Source organism: Mobula hypostoma, chromosome 19 (genome assembly GCF_963921235.1).
Source record: "Mobula hypostoma chromosome 19, sMobHyp1.1, whole genome shotgun sequence".
NCBI lineage: Eukaryota > Metazoa > Chordata > Chondrichthyes > Myliobatiformes > Myliobatidae > Mobula > Mobula hypostoma.
In genome coordinates this window covers 59,682,680-59,699,443 of record NC_086115.1, presented here as the reverse complement: position 1 = coordinate 59,699,443, position 16,764 = coordinate 59,682,680, and the positions used below count along the sequence as shown (strand labels likewise).

The window sequence follows — 16,764 nt, the reverse complement described above, 5'->3', positions numbered from 1 at the left end:
GCCACTCATTCTGCCCACGTTCCTATCAGTTCTCCTCTCTCTACACTCGCCCACACAGCAAGTGCAATTTACAGTGCCCAATCACGCTACTAACCCACACGTATTTGGGAAGTTTGAAATTCCCGCCGCTGTCTGTAAGGAGTTTGTACGTTCTCCCCATGACCACATAGGTTTCCTCCGGGTCCTCTGGTTTCCTCCCACATTCCAAAGACATACCAGTTAGTAGGTTAATCAGTCATTGTAAATTGTCCCACGATTAGATTCAGATTAAATCAGGGGGATGTTGGGCGGTGTGGCTTGAAGGGTCGGAAGGGCCTATTCCATGCTGTAAATAACGCCATTGCTCCTGGAGGATCTCCATGTGGTCACAGTGAGTAGCGTCAAATTCCGGAGGCTGGGATTGAGCTGTGAGGTGACAGCTTTTCCTGCTACATCATTGTGCGGCAGCCAGCGGGTACAGGGCAGTTGGCAAGTAGATGGACTTCTCTCCGAAGAATAGTAATCCTCAGTAATCAGCCTGATTAATGTACTGAAATAAGAAAAGGTCAGATGCAGACACTGTGTGAAGCATTGCTGCCATTGTCCTCACTCAGAAACATTTGTATTTTGCACTTTTTCTTTCCACATTGGTTGATTTTTTTCTGTGTGGCTGGTGAAGGTTACTTTTGCTGTTTCTATGATGCACTCTGACATGACACATTGATATTTGCCTTCTGTGTTTAACATCCTGTATTAAATCAATGTGTATTCTCAAATTTATTTGGAATTCGAATCGGAAAGAATCTTCATTGTGTTGTGTAATAATTAGTAAACTGTTCAACTTTCTTTCCACAGATCAAGGAACTAATATATACAGAAAGCCTCCTATCTACAAGCAATATGGTATAGTTCCTTACTACTTTGTACTTCACTTCTGTGGCCTTGGCATATTGTATGTTATAGTGCCAAATTCTCTTTCTTTGTTTCCTATAATAGCTTGTTATATCTCTCGAGATATTAGGACAAATATAAGGATCTTGTAAAATAGATGCTGCATAAGATCATATTTAAGGCAGTTTCCTCAAAGGTCAAAATACATTTATTATCAAAGTATGTATAAATTACACGACTTTTAGATTTGTCTGCTTACATATAGCCACAAAACTAGAAACCTGAAAGAACACAGTCTTTTTTAAAAAAAAAAGACCAACGTCCAATGCACAGAGGGTGGGGCAAAAAACCAAATCATGTGAATAGTAAAGCAAGCACCAAGATTCAGAACCAAATTTAGCCCATAAACCTAAAGCCCGGAGCAGCCAGCGTAGGCCCACAGCCTCGGACTTAGTTCATCACACAGCAGGGCGTTCCGCTATGAAACCCAGAGCCTCAGCCTTGGCGCAGATGAGATCAGAGTAAAATGCCACCCAACAGAACTGGCTCAACCCTTGACTCTGGTCTTCTGAGTACCAGATGAAATTCCAGAATCTGAAGTTTAGCACTCTAGCGGACATTTGCCTTGTGTGTTTAAGCTCACTTGTCAAGCTGAGAGTGGAGCAGCTTTTCAAGCACTCCCTTCTATCGAGGACTGCAAATAGCGTGGAAGTGAGCACCATGTTGTTTCATGCGAGTTTCTGGAGAGCGAGATTTTGTGAATGAGAACTGAAAGCTGTTTCTACTCTATTTGCTGTGAACACTTCTCAATTTATACATTTGCTCCAATGAGTGCAATTGTTAATTCAGCACAGTCAGTGCCTAATAAGAGAGGGTCTGTATTTCAAACCCAAACTCACACTGAACAGGATTGAAACTGATAAATTCATTTCCTCCATCAAGGACAGCTGAAGGACTGTCCTTCACAGGGATTCACACCTTCATTCATGAGTATAATCTTAGTTTATCTTAACTGACAGCAACTCTTATTGTCCGAATGGCCATTTTGTGAAAAATTACTTCTTCAAATATGAACAGAATTTTTCATAATATATAGTTTACAACAATTTAAAGAATACTTTTAGATTGTTACCAAACCCATTTCCTTGTTTCTTTATTATTTATGACAGTTTTGCTCATGTTTTTCATTCTGATTTATCTCTCCATTAATATGTTCCTTATTTTCCTATTAACAATACTCATTAATCTCTAAGTACTGTTTGCTTGTGAATTTCCTTAACTGCAAGTCTTTCTAAATGGATAAATAATTTAAAATGCTTCAACTAAACCTGTTGGCAGAAAATTCTGATTATTGGAATGTTTAAATAACATAAACATTTCATACTTAACCATCTTTTAAACTTATAATTGAAGAAAAGCATCATTTAACCTTTGTATTTAATTTCAGTTTTAAACTCTATTTACAGTAGATCAAGACTCTTTGTAAATTCCACAATTCATTGCTCTCAGAGGGAAGGTAGATTAGGTAATCAGTCCCACAGCATTCTAGCAGTGTCACTGACCTGTTCTGTAACTTCCCAATAGAATCATGATTGATGAAATTACCAAATTATGGGTGGCAGGGTGAAGATTAATCTCTACCAAAGGAGGTGTAAGGCGCTCCTTCCCTCCACTTCCTGCAGGTCACCCTTGGGCAAGGTGTCATGTGAACCCATGGGAGCTGGTGGTGGATGGTCGTGTAAACAGCCAGTGCATATCACAAGTCCTGGTTATGCGACCACTGACGCCAGGCAGACTGTCTCTGAAGAGTATTGATACTGGCTGGGGTCACCCACCTTGAAAAGACACTGCCCAGAAGAAGGCAATGGCACACCATTTCAGTAGAAAAATTTGCCAAAAACAATGATGGTCGTGGAAAGACCATGATCACCTTCATCATACGACACGATGATGGTGATCAAATTATTGGAAAAAAGTCTTCAATTCCCTTTCTCAATCTATGCTTCTCAGTTGTCTTGTGGAAAGAAAAGTGGTACCTCTATTAACAGTCCCAAACTTTTGAAGTAAAGAAATTTTAAATTTGTTCCATTAATGAGCCCTGTCATTGCAACTACAGTTATTGTTTCGAGCTGTGCTCTGAACCAGATTCATGGCTTGATTTCTACCATGTGTAAAATTAACCCAACATCAACTAGATTTTAGATTTTATGATCGAATCAATGGAAATAATTAGCTTTTATAGATTTAATCTTTACATTATCAAAACAAAATGCACCACTTGCCTGCATTAGTGCCTCTCCTCTGAGATTTCTGAGGAAGTTAAATGGCAATTGAAACGGTCAATTCTGATCACTCAGAATTTCCACCCTGTTGTAAAATTCTGTAACTCTGGCCAATTTTGGGTTGTTCCGTGTTTGTTCCATATGTGCTCAAAGTCTTATCGCTATGCTCTGTGATACTGCTCTGGTGTGATTGTCACTTGAGAGGCTGGGTATTAAAACACTTCACCATCATACCAGCAGCAGGCCAAAGAAAAAGAGGTGGGCCATGAGAGGGCACTGGCCATCTATTAGCTAAGCATGAGAACCCTGCTATCCTTGCATATCCTCTAGTTCTAGACATTCTAATTCTTGGAAGAAGGTAGTGATATTTACCCCATCTATGCCCCTCATAATTTTATAACCTTTTATCAGATCTCCCCTCAACCTTCACTACTCCAGAGAAGAGATCAAAAGTTTGTTCGATTTTTTTTTTCAGTCAATCCCTCTAATCCAGGCAGCAAACCGGTAAAACTCTTCCTCATCCTCTTCAAAACCTTGACATCCTTTCTATCATGGGACAACTAGAATTTAATGCAATTCTCCATATGTGGCCTAACTATAGTTAGCTGTAATAAAACTTTCTCAGTGCCTTAAGTAATAAAGGCAAGCATGCTATATGCCATCTTTACCCACCCTATCAACCTGTGTAGTCACTTTCCAGGAACTATAAACTTGGGCACTACGATCCTTGTAGACATTAAACTATATCTATTCTTCCCCTCTGAAAGACTATTGATAAGACTCATCACCTTGACCAGGCATTTGATCATCTGCCCTTGTATTTCCTTATATTGTTCAGTATCTTTCATAGAAAGTCAAAGCATGGAATCAGGCCAGTCCCGCCACAAGTACATTCTGGCAATCAAGCTCCCAATTTTGCTCTCCCCACATTCCAACCAAATTTTCAACTCTCTAAGATTCCACCACTCACCTTTTATAATGACCAATTGACCTACCAGCCCATGTGTCACAGGGATGTGAGAGGAAAGCAGAGGGCGCAGGGGAACCCACACTATCACAGGGATGTGGGAGACATCAGAGGGCCCAGGGGAACCTACACAGTCAAGAGATGTGTGAGGCATGCAAACTCCACACACACAGCAGTAGAATTTAAGATTGAACCTGGGTCACTGGAGATGTGAGGCAGCTGTTCTTTACCATTGTATGACCAAATCTCAGCATGTGGTTGTTTATGCTGAGGGGATGTCAATACTAAGGATACTGTAGTTAGTGATACAGACTTTGCTGACTTAGTGAAAAAGCCTGCACATGAGTTAAAAATATCCAGGCAATAGGCCACCATCTGCAGCACAGATGGAGAAATTTAACAGGAAACTAAAGTGTAAGTTTACCATGTACCAGAGTTATTGCTGTTGGGGATTGGGTCAAAAGTATTAAAACCAGAGAATTAGGACACTCAACATACTTGATTTCACTGGGGGGGGGGTGCGCAGTTGTGGCGGTAGTTGAAGAATCTGAAACCAAATTGCCACAAAAATAACTTCATTGCGAGGGCAAATAAGCTGATGACGTTGGTACTGAGCAAGATGTTCATCTTTAACAAGATCCAAGAGAGGGGACAGTTAAATCCCAAAGTGAATTGGAGAGCCTCTTGTAATGCACATTCTTGATGCTCTTTGGTCAGAATTTTTTTGCTGATGAGTGATTTGTCAGTTTACACCAGGTTCGGGCATTCTGGGGTTGTAGGAGCAATGGATTGGGGCTCAGAAGGCGAAGGGGCCTCTCCTTCCTTGGCATAGGTGAACATAAGTAACTTTTCTTGGGAAAAGTGGTTAAGAGGGATAGTTGAAATGGACTGGATCACAAGGAATATACCATCAGACAGTATCACAGTGTTAGAGTTTGTTTATCAATCAATATGTAGGTTGATCAAATAATATGACAGAGCAGAATATGTCGTGCAGGGTAGATTTTGGAGAGCAAACATAAAGAAACCTTTTTCAGAGATGATCTCCTGCCTTTTTGTTTGCTTGATGTCATCTTATTGACCCTACACCTCAGCTGAGGAACCTTTCTCAAATAAAGTGAGACTGTGAAAGGATCAAAGCTGTAATATTTGTGTTTCCTATCTGTAGCCCATGTCTATTCCGAGATCTCACTTAAATGAGAGGTTATTTTTAACTTGTCAACATCTTAATTGCATTTGGGCTAACAGTTTCTATGCCAACTGAAACTGTGAAAATTAATGACCATCCTAAATGAAATCAAGGCGTAGTGCATGCTAAAGAAAATGAATATTGAGTATTGCACACAACTTTTAAGAATTACTTCTAATACGTAAGGCACACATTCATATTTTACAGGTCTTACATCACTAAGTCTTATAAACTTTGCATAAATATGTCAATCATTTACATTATGGCTTGTCTTCAGAACTAACCAATTATAAAAATACCTTGATGGTATTTAATTCTGATGTTTTTGATCTTTTAGAAGTCAAGAAAGAGGCAAAAAACTTGTTGCTTCACGGCTGTTTTGTTAAGAGTTGATAGAGCAAAGGAAAGTTGAACAGACAGTGATAGATGGTCCGCTAAGCAAAGAGAGGAGAGAGAGAGAGAGAGAAAGGAACTAAGATGGCGCCTTGTATAGAACAGCTATTTTTATACTACAGGGATAAAGAAAATTCCATTCAAATTTGTAGATAAGATTTAACCAATGAAAAAGCACTTATTCAAATAATGCAGAACAACGAAGCTTCCAGAGATTTCCAGAATTATACTTTGTATTACCACTAAAGACATATTAAACTGCTCTATACGTACTATTACCACTAGGAAGCACACTAGGGAATTACTTGTATTTCAGTCATTATATAAAATACCAGAAGATATCTAATTAAACAGTTGGATCCAATAATGCTGATTTGATTGCAAACAGAATGTGTTACCTTTATGCCAAAACGCTATGATTTTGTTTACGATGATGGCACTCTTTAGCAAAGGGTGCTGAAGGCATACAAAGGCTAAAGTGAAACGCCCAGTCTATTGCAAGGACAGTAACCTATGCTGAGTTCCCACTGATTGCCACTCTAGATGCAGCTGCAATGGCAGCACAACTCAAGACAGGCGTGGAGATCATCAAATCATCCAAGTTCCCTGCCGCCCAGGCTCCAGATCCTGATCAGACTTCTGAGGTGGAGACTGACTACTGGCCAGGTCCAGGTACCATAGGTATGATAAAAGCCTGACACATAGGCCTTGCAGTTCATTAATTACTTTTAAAAATCTTTCTGCCTTCTCAAGTTAAAAGGGAATAATGTAAATGCTTTCAGGTGAAATTTAACAAAACTAAAATCTTAAAGCACATTTCAAAATTTCTCTTTTTATCTGGGTATCAGTTCTTTAAAAATAATTGTATTTGCTAAATGAAACAAAACATAAATTCACAGCAAACAGGTTTTTCTGTTCTGATTATCATTTGCATTAATACATCTTCATATGTCATATCATTCAGGGAATAGGTGCAGACTACTGTGCAGTACCATTTAAATTCTTAATTGGCTCCTTTTTTTGGAAGTTTATTTTATAAATGTTTATGGATATTGTTGTTTTGGCTAGTATTTATTACCCATCTCAGAATCAGTGTCAAATTTAATATTATCAACATGTTGTGAAGTTTCTGGTCTTTGTGGCAGCTGTACATTACAGTACATAATGATAGAAAAATCTGTTAATTACAGTAAGTAGATACACATTAAATAGTTAAATTAAATAAGTAGTGCAGAAATAGAAATAAAAATCTAGTGCGGTCACGTTCATTGGTTCAACATCCATTCAGAAATCTGATGGCAGAGGGGACAAAACTATTTCTGAATCACTGAGTGTGCGCCTTCAGGCTCCCGTATCTCCTTCCTGATGGTAGCAATAAAAACAAGGCATGTCCTGGGTGATGGTGGCCCTTAATGTTGGACACCACCTTTTTGAGGCATTGCTCCTCAATGTCCTGGATACTACAGAGGCTGGTGCCCATGATGGAGCTGACGTAAGTTTACAACTTTCTGCAGCTTACTTCGATCCTGTGCAGTAGCCCAACCTTCCCCGCCCCCCCCACTCCCATACCAGACGGTGATGCAGCCAGTTAGAATGCTCTACACAGTATCTCTGTAGAAATTTACGAGTGACATACCAAATTACTCCCGAGTTGACTGATGCTTCTGTCAGCAATTAAGTACCAACCTCAGTGTTGTGGGCTTAGGTCGCATAAAGACCAGATTTATATGAGGGAAGAATACAGCCAACTCATTTCCCTAAAAATGCATTATAGAATCAGATGGTCTTTCCCACTGTTGACAGTTATTAGTGCTAATACTAGTTTTAGCAGCTACTCGAACAATCCAACACCACTTAGAATCCAGGCACAGAGGAATTGATCCTGGGTGAAGTATTTTCCATAGAATCCAATAATAGTCGTGTTCAAAGTCAAAGAAATTAATTCGATCCTTTAATAAGAAAGTAGCAAAACAAACAATCGTGAGAAGATAAAACTAATGAAACTAAAATGAAATTAAGCAAAGTTAAACACAAATAGTAAAACAAAATTAAACGCTCAACAAAAAGATATCATCCCGACCCATTCCCTAGTTCTAAACTAGCCAGATTGACTCTAAAAAGCATGAACACATAGTTAAAACTCTTCACTTCTACCACGCCCCCATCCACATGACTATCTACCATAATAAACATATTAAGTGCACAGCACAGAATACAATGCAGATAGAAAACAGATGCATGGCTCCTGCACTAGTGTTAATTTTTTTGGGGGGGTTTATCGCATAATTGGATCTATCTCCAAGGCGAGATTCAGATTTCTGGTGCAGTGCATTCTGCCAAATCACAAGGGGCACTTGGTTCTGTGCAGAAAGACAATAAGTGCCATCAAGCCAAGGTGCATTTAATTCCATCTCCGTCAGACCTTGTTTTTATTCCACTGATGTTCCTTTGCTTTTTTTTAAACTGCGTGAATAAATTTTCAGCTCCATTAAGGAAAATTGTCACCAGCACAATGTCCTAAAATTAGAAACATCTCTAATTTCTCATTACTTTGTCATCCCAGCTCTTAAAGTATTTAAATGGTCTGCACTGTGGATTGATTGATAGGGTTTTAATATCGGAACTTGAATCAATTAATCTCTTTGAAATGAGTCTTTTGAATAATGCATCATAAATATTTTAGTTCCAAAAGTCATCATCACTCTGGTTGACTGATTTCATCCATTACCATCACAGAGAGTTTGGTACCCATAATATGACCTAATAGAACTTTTCATGTGTACCTGCTTTGTCCTTTTCATTTTTGTTTTGGAGTGGTTTTTGTTTTCTCAAAGCCCTGATTTCCTGCATAACAAAGACCAGCAGTCCACTTAACGTGGTTGGACGTGGCAACTGGTAAAGTTTATATAAACCATGTTTGCTGTTGGCTTAGGTTCTTTGCTGGGTGTTCAATACAAAAGATTTTGATCTTTTAGCTCAAATTATTTTTTGAAGTGGAATGAAGATGGAGGAAAGGCAGGTTTTTTTTACCATTAGAACATCTCACCAACTTCTCTGACTATTTTGTTTGTTTTTTTTTCCATCTTAATTAACAAATGACTTTCTGAATGGGCACCCGGTGTTGCTGCTCACTGCTGTTCACGCATCAGAGATTACTGTTTGTCACGAATGCAAACAACCGCACATTCATGTCGAGCACATGCAGCAGCTGAAAGGTAGTTTGCTGGGCCAGTCATCACGAGTGGTGTGAGCAACCCTCTAACTGCATGTACAGCTAAATAAGATGCTGAGATAATTATCATTGGGACTTAGAAATCTTAATGAATTTTGCATTTTAAAGTCCTGAAGAAAATAACTTTCCGGGTACATTTGTTTGAGTTAAAGTATTTTGCTACATTAAAAAGTACTCCTTTCTATTATTAGTGAACCATACCTTCATATTCCTATATCTCATTTATATTGGCAATTGACCATTAAAAAGGCCATAACTCAGCCCTGCTCTTTTCTCAGGACAGAATATTTTTCCAACTTTCATGGCATTGTGGGTGGGATGAGCAGGTATCCTGGCTATTGGTTTTTTGCCATAAGGTACTTAAAAACTCTGCTGTTGACCCTAAAACCAATTTTTCTTCCTACTTTAATTCCTGTGTGATCAGGAGAAATATACTTCTGTTCCTTAAGTTACTAGTATATTACTGAAGTCCCCTCCTTAGTTTTCAAAACCAGCTTACTTCCAATCTTCCTTGCGTCTTAAGACCATAACATATAGGAGCAGAAGCAGGCCATTCGGCCCATCGAGTCTGCTCCACCACTCAATCATGGGCTAATCCAATTCTTCCAGTCATCCCCACTCTCCTGCCTTCTCCCCATTCCCCTTGATGCTCTGGCTAATCAAGAACTTATCTATCTCTGCCTTAAATGCACCCAATGACTTGGCCTCCACAGCCGCTCGTGGCAACAAATTCCACAGATTTACCACCCTCTGACTAAAGTAATTTCTCACCATTTTGTGCTGGTTCAGAGCCCCCATTTGACACGTAGCTCCCAGGAGGGTTGTGTATCTTATAGGTAGAATCACCATTGGGTGATGATATATATCACAGTGACGGCCACTTGCCTGAATCAAATACTTGATAAGAGATGTCCCACACATCTCTTTTGGAGGAAGAATGACATTGGATGCCCATGATACAGATTATCTCAAGAAGCCTTCTGTAAGTATCTTCTTGGATGCAACCATGCCCATCTTGAAGATTGTGAACTTCATCTCTCTTTGATTTAACTTAGACAAAGCCTGCCCCTCCTGTAGATCTCTAAAGCTGTATTTTGTGACTATTTCATGACAGACAGGAGGAGAGGCAGTGAGCGAGAAGAGGAAGATGAGGAAAAACTCCGACGAAGGCAACTCCAGGAGGAGCAACTCAATAAAGTATGTTTGGTTTGTGTACCTAAGGCTGTTAAAAAGAATGGAGTTTACACCTTCACGTAAAGGCACAGCATGACTGAGGCAGAGTTAGTACTTGGTGTGTCTGTGCATAGGTAGCTTTATTTGTTTTCCTTGTCTTGTCCACTGGGGCTAAGCTGATATGAGAGGTATTACTATTACAGCTCAGGACTTCCGAGTTAGGAATTCAATTCTGATGTCATCTTTAAGGAGTCTGTACATTCTCCCTGTAGAGTGCATGGGCTAACTCTGGGTGCTCCAGCTTCCTCCCACACTCCAAAGACGTGGTTAGCAGGTTAATTTCTCATTGTAAATTGTCCTGTGATTAGGCTAGGGCCTAATCCGTTGCTAGGCAGCGCAGCTTGAAGGGTTGGAAGAGCCTATTCCGCACTCTATTTCAATAAATAAATATAACTTAAATTTCATATTGTTGTATAGCACATATTAGGAAAAAAATCTGTTCAAGCCAACCTTTTGCATTTATTTGCATTATTTTACATTATTTTATTTTGTATAGATTTTGTTTTAAATATCTTTATTTTGCTTATATTTTATCAGTAATATTTCCCGCTTCCAGCTGTTCATTTTAATAATTCTTGCATCATTTTATGACAAATAATTACTGACATGCTTTGGCATATCCCAGATTATTTTATATCCGTGCATTCTTCTAAGGTGACTATCATTACCTCTGCCCATTATCGTCATTGTCATTATGTGCCAAGTCTTTTATAGTCATGATCGTGGTCTTTCCATGACCATGATTGTTCTTGGCAAGTTTTTTCTACAAAAGTGACTCCAGCCATTATCAATACTCTTCAGAGATTGTCTGCCTGGTGTCAGTGGTCACGTAACCAGGACTTGTGATACGCACCAGCTGCTCATACGACCATCCACCACCTGCACCCATGGCTTCACTTGACCCTGATCGGGGGGCTAAGTAGGTGCCACACCTTGTCCAATGGTGAACTGCTAGCTAGTGGAAGGAAGGAGCACCTTACACCTCCTTTGGTAGCGACATATCCCCACAACGCCAACCAAAACATTTTACCCTAACGAAGGGTCTCAGCCCAAAACATCGACTGTACCTCTTCCTAGAGAAGCTGCCTGGCCTGCTGCGTTCACCAGCAACTTTGATGTGTGTTGCTTGAATTTCAGGCATCTGCAGATTTCCTCGTGTTTGCATTTTACCCTAACATCCTTTTCTTGGCCATTTCCTGACCCACCCAAAGGCAATGATGGAACAGGATTTGACTGTGCATCGGGTCATGATTCCCACTAATGCACGTATCATTTCCATGTTCAATATGTGTACCCTGGCAACATCACCAATGTATGTGGCATTCATTAGTTATTTATTGACAGAAGATGGATCTAAAGGTCGTGACCTTGACCTTTGTTTTTAATTCTTTAAAGCAGGGAACAAATAAAATGCAAGGAATACAAGTAGGAATAGACCTCCTTGTGTATGTTGTTACTCACTAAGATGATGGTTGATATTTTACGTGAGGAGTACTTTACTAACCGCACACTCCGTGTTAGAGCATGTCCTCAGCAACTGCAAATTCATGGCTTTCATGAGTGGAGAATGCCAAAGATTCTCCCCCCCACCCCCGATTGAAAAATGTTCTTATTTCTGCTCTGACTGAACAGCTACTTCTTTCAATATCTGCCCAAAGTTAGTGGACCTTCCGTAATTTAAGGCAAAGCATCGATTTTTCTTGTACGTTACTCTCCTGCTGCTGCCCACGTTTTAGAATTCTAATGCAGCCAGCCCATGGCCTGAGCACACGTTGTAGGCCACAGTTATTTTCTTTTATTTATTTGATTTAGAGATACAGAACAGAACAGGCTCGTCCAGCCCTTCGAGCCGTGCCACCAAGCAACCTCCAGTAATTCTCCAATTAATCCTAACCCAATCACGGGACAATTTACAATGATCAAGTAACCTACTAATCGGTATGATTTTGGATTGTGGGAGGACCCAGAGAAAACACCTACATTCCATTGGGGGAGGACACTGAGATGAAGCTCTGAACTCCGACGTCCTGAGCTGAAGTGGCATCATGCCCAGTTGCTTTGATCCAGTCTGCTACTCACAATGTCGTAGGACCATCCTTGGCATAGCTCCAGTTGAAGTCGGGGTAGTTTTAATATCTGGAGAACTGTGCTTCATTAGTTTTTTCACTCCTCCCCCACGTCACCCCTGGCCTGCCACACTGCCAATTACCATGTTTGTTTGTTTATTTACTGAGATACAGCAGGGAATAGGACCTTTGAGTCATGAAGTCCAGCAATCCCCCGATTTAACCCTAAATTAAATCCACATGGTCACGAGTAGAACATACAAATTCCTTACAGGCAGCAGCAAGAATAGAACCCAGGTCACTGGTACTGTGAACTGCTACACTACCATGCCTCCTCCTCCACCAAATCCACCCTGGTTCTCCTTCGTGCCCATGATAGCCTTAAAGTGTTGAGCCAATACACCAGTTACATAGAAGCTGTACATGTAATTTTACAGGTGGGGTCTTAATGCTTCTTACACTACAATAATTCTTTTTTAAACAGTGATATCCTAATATTGTGCTTTTTATTTAAGGTGCCACTTAATCTGACATTTGAGATGAAAAATTACATCCAATTAGCAGATCGGAAATAGATAAAATTTAATTTCAAGGTAGCAAATAGATATGGTTGGGTTGAGTTGATCTCCGATCTTGGCAATTTACTTGCAAAGTTTTGTCACTGTGCAAGGGGACAACATCAGGGTGCTGTTGATCATGGTGTGTTTTCCGAATGCTCGGCCTGTATAACATTTTTCAATCAGCTGATTGTCACCATTTTGGAAATTCATTTGTGATGTGGGGAAGAAATTTCGTCGCTGATTGGCTGTATGGCGAACTTCTTGTGCAATGGCCTGGAACTTTTCCCACATCGACTCATAAATAGGATCGAGGTCTATGTGCTTGTTTACAGAATTGTCCGTGGAAAATGATGCTTCTCGGAATCCTCTTGTACGCCGTGTTTGCTTGCACCATGACTTTCACTGATGCTCAGTAGAATTTGGGTCTCTCTCGATCTTCATGGGTAGAGACTTGGGAGAGTTTGTCTTGCCACTTTACAGCCTCAGATCAACATTCAACAGCGCACTGACAATGACTCCTCTCATGGTAATGAAACATTTGCAAGCAACTTGCCAAGATTGGGGAACAACTCAACCCAGCCATTAACCATCTGAGTTACACATCTTCTGATTTCTAGACACTCATGGATATGCTCAGAGAGCGGAAATATATTCTCCAGATATCTTTTGTTGCTCAGTCGGTGACTGATGTGCATCCATGTTTTTCAATTCAAAATAATACTTATTTAGCAGGAAGCATTTGTGATGCGCTGAGATTATGAAAACCTCTATGCAAATGCAGGTCTTTCTTCCTTTTACTTTTATTTTATGCCCCCGAGCATAATCAAGATATTACCATTAATCAAGACCATGTCACACAGACTCCAGTTGTTCTTCTTCAGTATTGGTAGAGTTAATAGAAAGGAAATCAATCCCTAACCAAAACAGAATTGTTTGTCTTGAACTCCTACCCACAACTACTATTACTATTGAAACAGTTCAAAGGAAAGTACGTTCATAAAGAATCGTTGTTCACAAGGAAAAATTATGCCATGTTTAGCAGATCTCATTTATGCTACATTGGTTGCTGTTCAGAGATAATTCATTTACTTATTTTTGCAACTGGCCTTTGTGAATTTACAGATCCAGTCAGGCCTTGGGAAGCTGATTCTGAAGGAAGAATTAGAAAGAGAGAAGCAAGCCCGCCTGGCATCTCTCTCTCTCTCTGGTGACCCTCATTTCAGGCATCGTTATGATTCTGCAGGGAGTGCATGTAAGACCATCAATCATCCATCAAACGTCTGGAATGGATCAATTCCTCATTGATTGTCAATTATTTTAATAGATCTCTGCACATTACTTTCTGCCAAGCTTCTGTATGTTATTTGCCTTCTATTTGCATCATATTCTAAAAAGATCATAAAATATAGGGGTAGAATTAGCCATTTGGCATATTGAATCTGTTCCACTAATCAATCAAAGCCGAATTTTTTTCTCTGAACCCCATTCTCCTGCCTTCTTCCTGTAACCCTTGACCCTGTTATCAATCAAGGACTTAACAATCTCTGCCTTGCATGCACCAAATGACTTGGTCTCCACGGCCTCCATGGCAAGGAATTCCATGGATCCATCACCATCTTGGTGAAGAAATTGTTCCTTGTCTTGGTTTTAAAGAAATGTCCCATTATTCGGAAGCTGCACTCTAAGATATTAGATTTTTCTACTAACGGAAAAATTCTCTTCTCTCCTCTCTTCTCCATCCAAGCATTGTAGTATTCAATAGTGTTCATTAAAGTTCCCTCTCATCCTTCTGAACTCCAGACCCAGAGGTACAAAATACTCCACATACATTAAACCTTCCATTCCCGGGTTGTTCTTGTGAATCTCCTCTGGATCCTCTCTGGAGCTAGTACATTCCTCCACACATTGTTCATAGTATTCCAAATGTGGACTGACCAATGTCTTATAAAGCCTCAGCTGTACATCCCTGCTTTTATATTCCAGTCCTCTTGAAATGAATACTAACATTACGTTTGCTGTTCTTACTACCAAACTCAACCTACAGGTTAACCTTGAGGAAATCCTGAACAAGGAATCCCAAATCCCTTTGCACCTCTGATTTCTGAATTATTTCCCCATTAAAAACTATCCTTTATTCTTTATTATTCCTATCAAAGTGCATAGCCCCACACTTCCTTAAATTTTGTTCCATTTGCCACTTTTTTTCCCACTCCCCGAACTTGTTCAAGTGCTTTTGCAGACTCTCTCCTTCTGCAATACTACCTGTCCTTGCACCTGTCTTGGTATCTTCTGCAAACTTTGCCACAACGCCATCAGTTCTGCTATCCAGATCATTAATGGATAATGCTGAAAGATGTGGTTCCAATCCTAATCTCTGCAGCACTCTTTGGGGGCTTTGCTATTGTTTGCATGGTGAGTGGTGGTGGGGGGGGGGTGGCGTTGCTGATGCTTTTGCTGAGGCAGGTAAAGGGAGGGGGAGGTGGGGTTGATGCTTGTGCACGGGAGGGGGAAGGGAGTTTTGGGGTTCTAAAGTTTTCTTTTGTTACATAGATGTCTGAGAAGAGTAAGGATTTCAGGTTGTGTACTGTATACATTCTGTGATATTAAATGGAACCAGTGAATCATTGAACTCCACTAGTCACAAGCAGCCATCTTGAAAAGAACCCCTTTTCCCAGTCAGCCAATCTTCTATCCTTCCTGATACTTCACTACTGCCTAACACCATGGACTCTTCAAGCTCAAGTTTAAGTTTAATTTTCATTTAACCATGCATGATTATAGCCAAACAAAACAGCATTCCTCTCGGACCAAGGTGCAACATAAATTACCAATGGCACATAACACACATAGCAGAAATGTTATGATTTCTTATCTATAATGAAGCATATAACACAGAGATTAATCCAATTTAGTATCTATAAAACTCTCTCAGACATTTTTTGTCCTGGAATCGTTTTAATTCGATAGCATTTGATGAGTCAGATTTATATTTTTGTTGGAATTGTTTGATATCTCAATTTTGTTTTAGAAGGTCAAAGCAAGAAGAGAATAAAATTGCTTGTTGCAGAACAAACTGCTGTGAATGGGCCTTGTGCCGTTTTCAGGGTTGTGAAAATCTCTCCCAGTTTACCAGTTAGTGACAGCTAACCATAGGTAATAGTCACACCATACTCAAAGTCACTGGGGCAGAGACCACATGATTCCTGCTATCTCTGCAATATTAGCATCCATGAGGACTTTGGGAACTTTGGCAGTAAGTACAAGACTGGAAGGACAAAAACATGTGGTTGAACAGTGTCCTCACTTACCCAGAACTTGGCAACTCACACTCAGTAACAACAACAGAAAATGCTGGAAGCACTTAGCAGGTCAGACAGCATCAGCAGGAAAGATAAGAGAGTCAATGTTCCAGGACAGGAACCCTTCATCAGAATTGAAAAAAGTGAAGTAGCAAGTGTGTTTTAAATTGTAGCGAGGGGGATAGCGTGCAGACTAAAGAAGTCAAGGTAACAATTACTTTAAAAATTAGAAATACAAATAAAATGTTTCAGAAATAAATTGTCACAAGACAAATTGAAATAGAAAGGCACTGCCACATATGTTGGAGGGTTGGGGGGGCGGGGGGTGGCTTCACCTAAATGAGTAAACTCCAATATTAAGTCTTGCATCCTGTGAGGTCTTTAGTTGGAAAATGAGTTTCTCCAAGCCTGTGAGGGCCCCTGCTGGGAGAATACGACTGATGATAGGAAGCTCATGGTGCCCTTCTGAATGGAAAGCATTCTGCAATGTTCTGCAAAGCAGCCTGTGTTTGATGTCTGGTACACATTATGAGCGCAGAAAGCAGACAGTAAATTGGAAGAAGAGCAAGTGACTGCTATGCCTGGAAGGACTCTTTGGTCCTTGGATGTGGCAAGAGAAGAGGTTAAATAGGACTGAAAACAGTTTCCCCTTTCTGGTCCCAATCCAATCCTC

At 40.1% G+C, this 16,764-nt stretch overlaps 1 protein-coding gene across 9 annotated transcripts in view; it reads left to right on the top strand.

The window, feature by feature from the left end:
* ablim1b (actin binding LIM protein 1b) overlaps positions 1-16,764 on the top strand; it is a 406,574-nt gene that overhangs the window by 384,168 nt on the left and 5,642 nt on the right. For all 9 annotated transcript variants that reach the window (XM_063072018.1, XM_063072020.1, XM_063072015.1 and 6 more), the window contains 4 exons: positions 835-882; positions 6,245-6,382; positions 10,048-10,130; positions 13,915-14,044. In XM_063072018.1, coding sequence (XP_062928088.1) covers positions 835-882; positions 6,245-6,382; positions 10,048-10,130; positions 13,915-14,044 — 399 coding nt within the window. The remainder of the gene's footprint in view (positions 1-834; positions 883-6,244; positions 6,383-10,047; positions 10,131-13,914; positions 14,045-16,764) is intronic.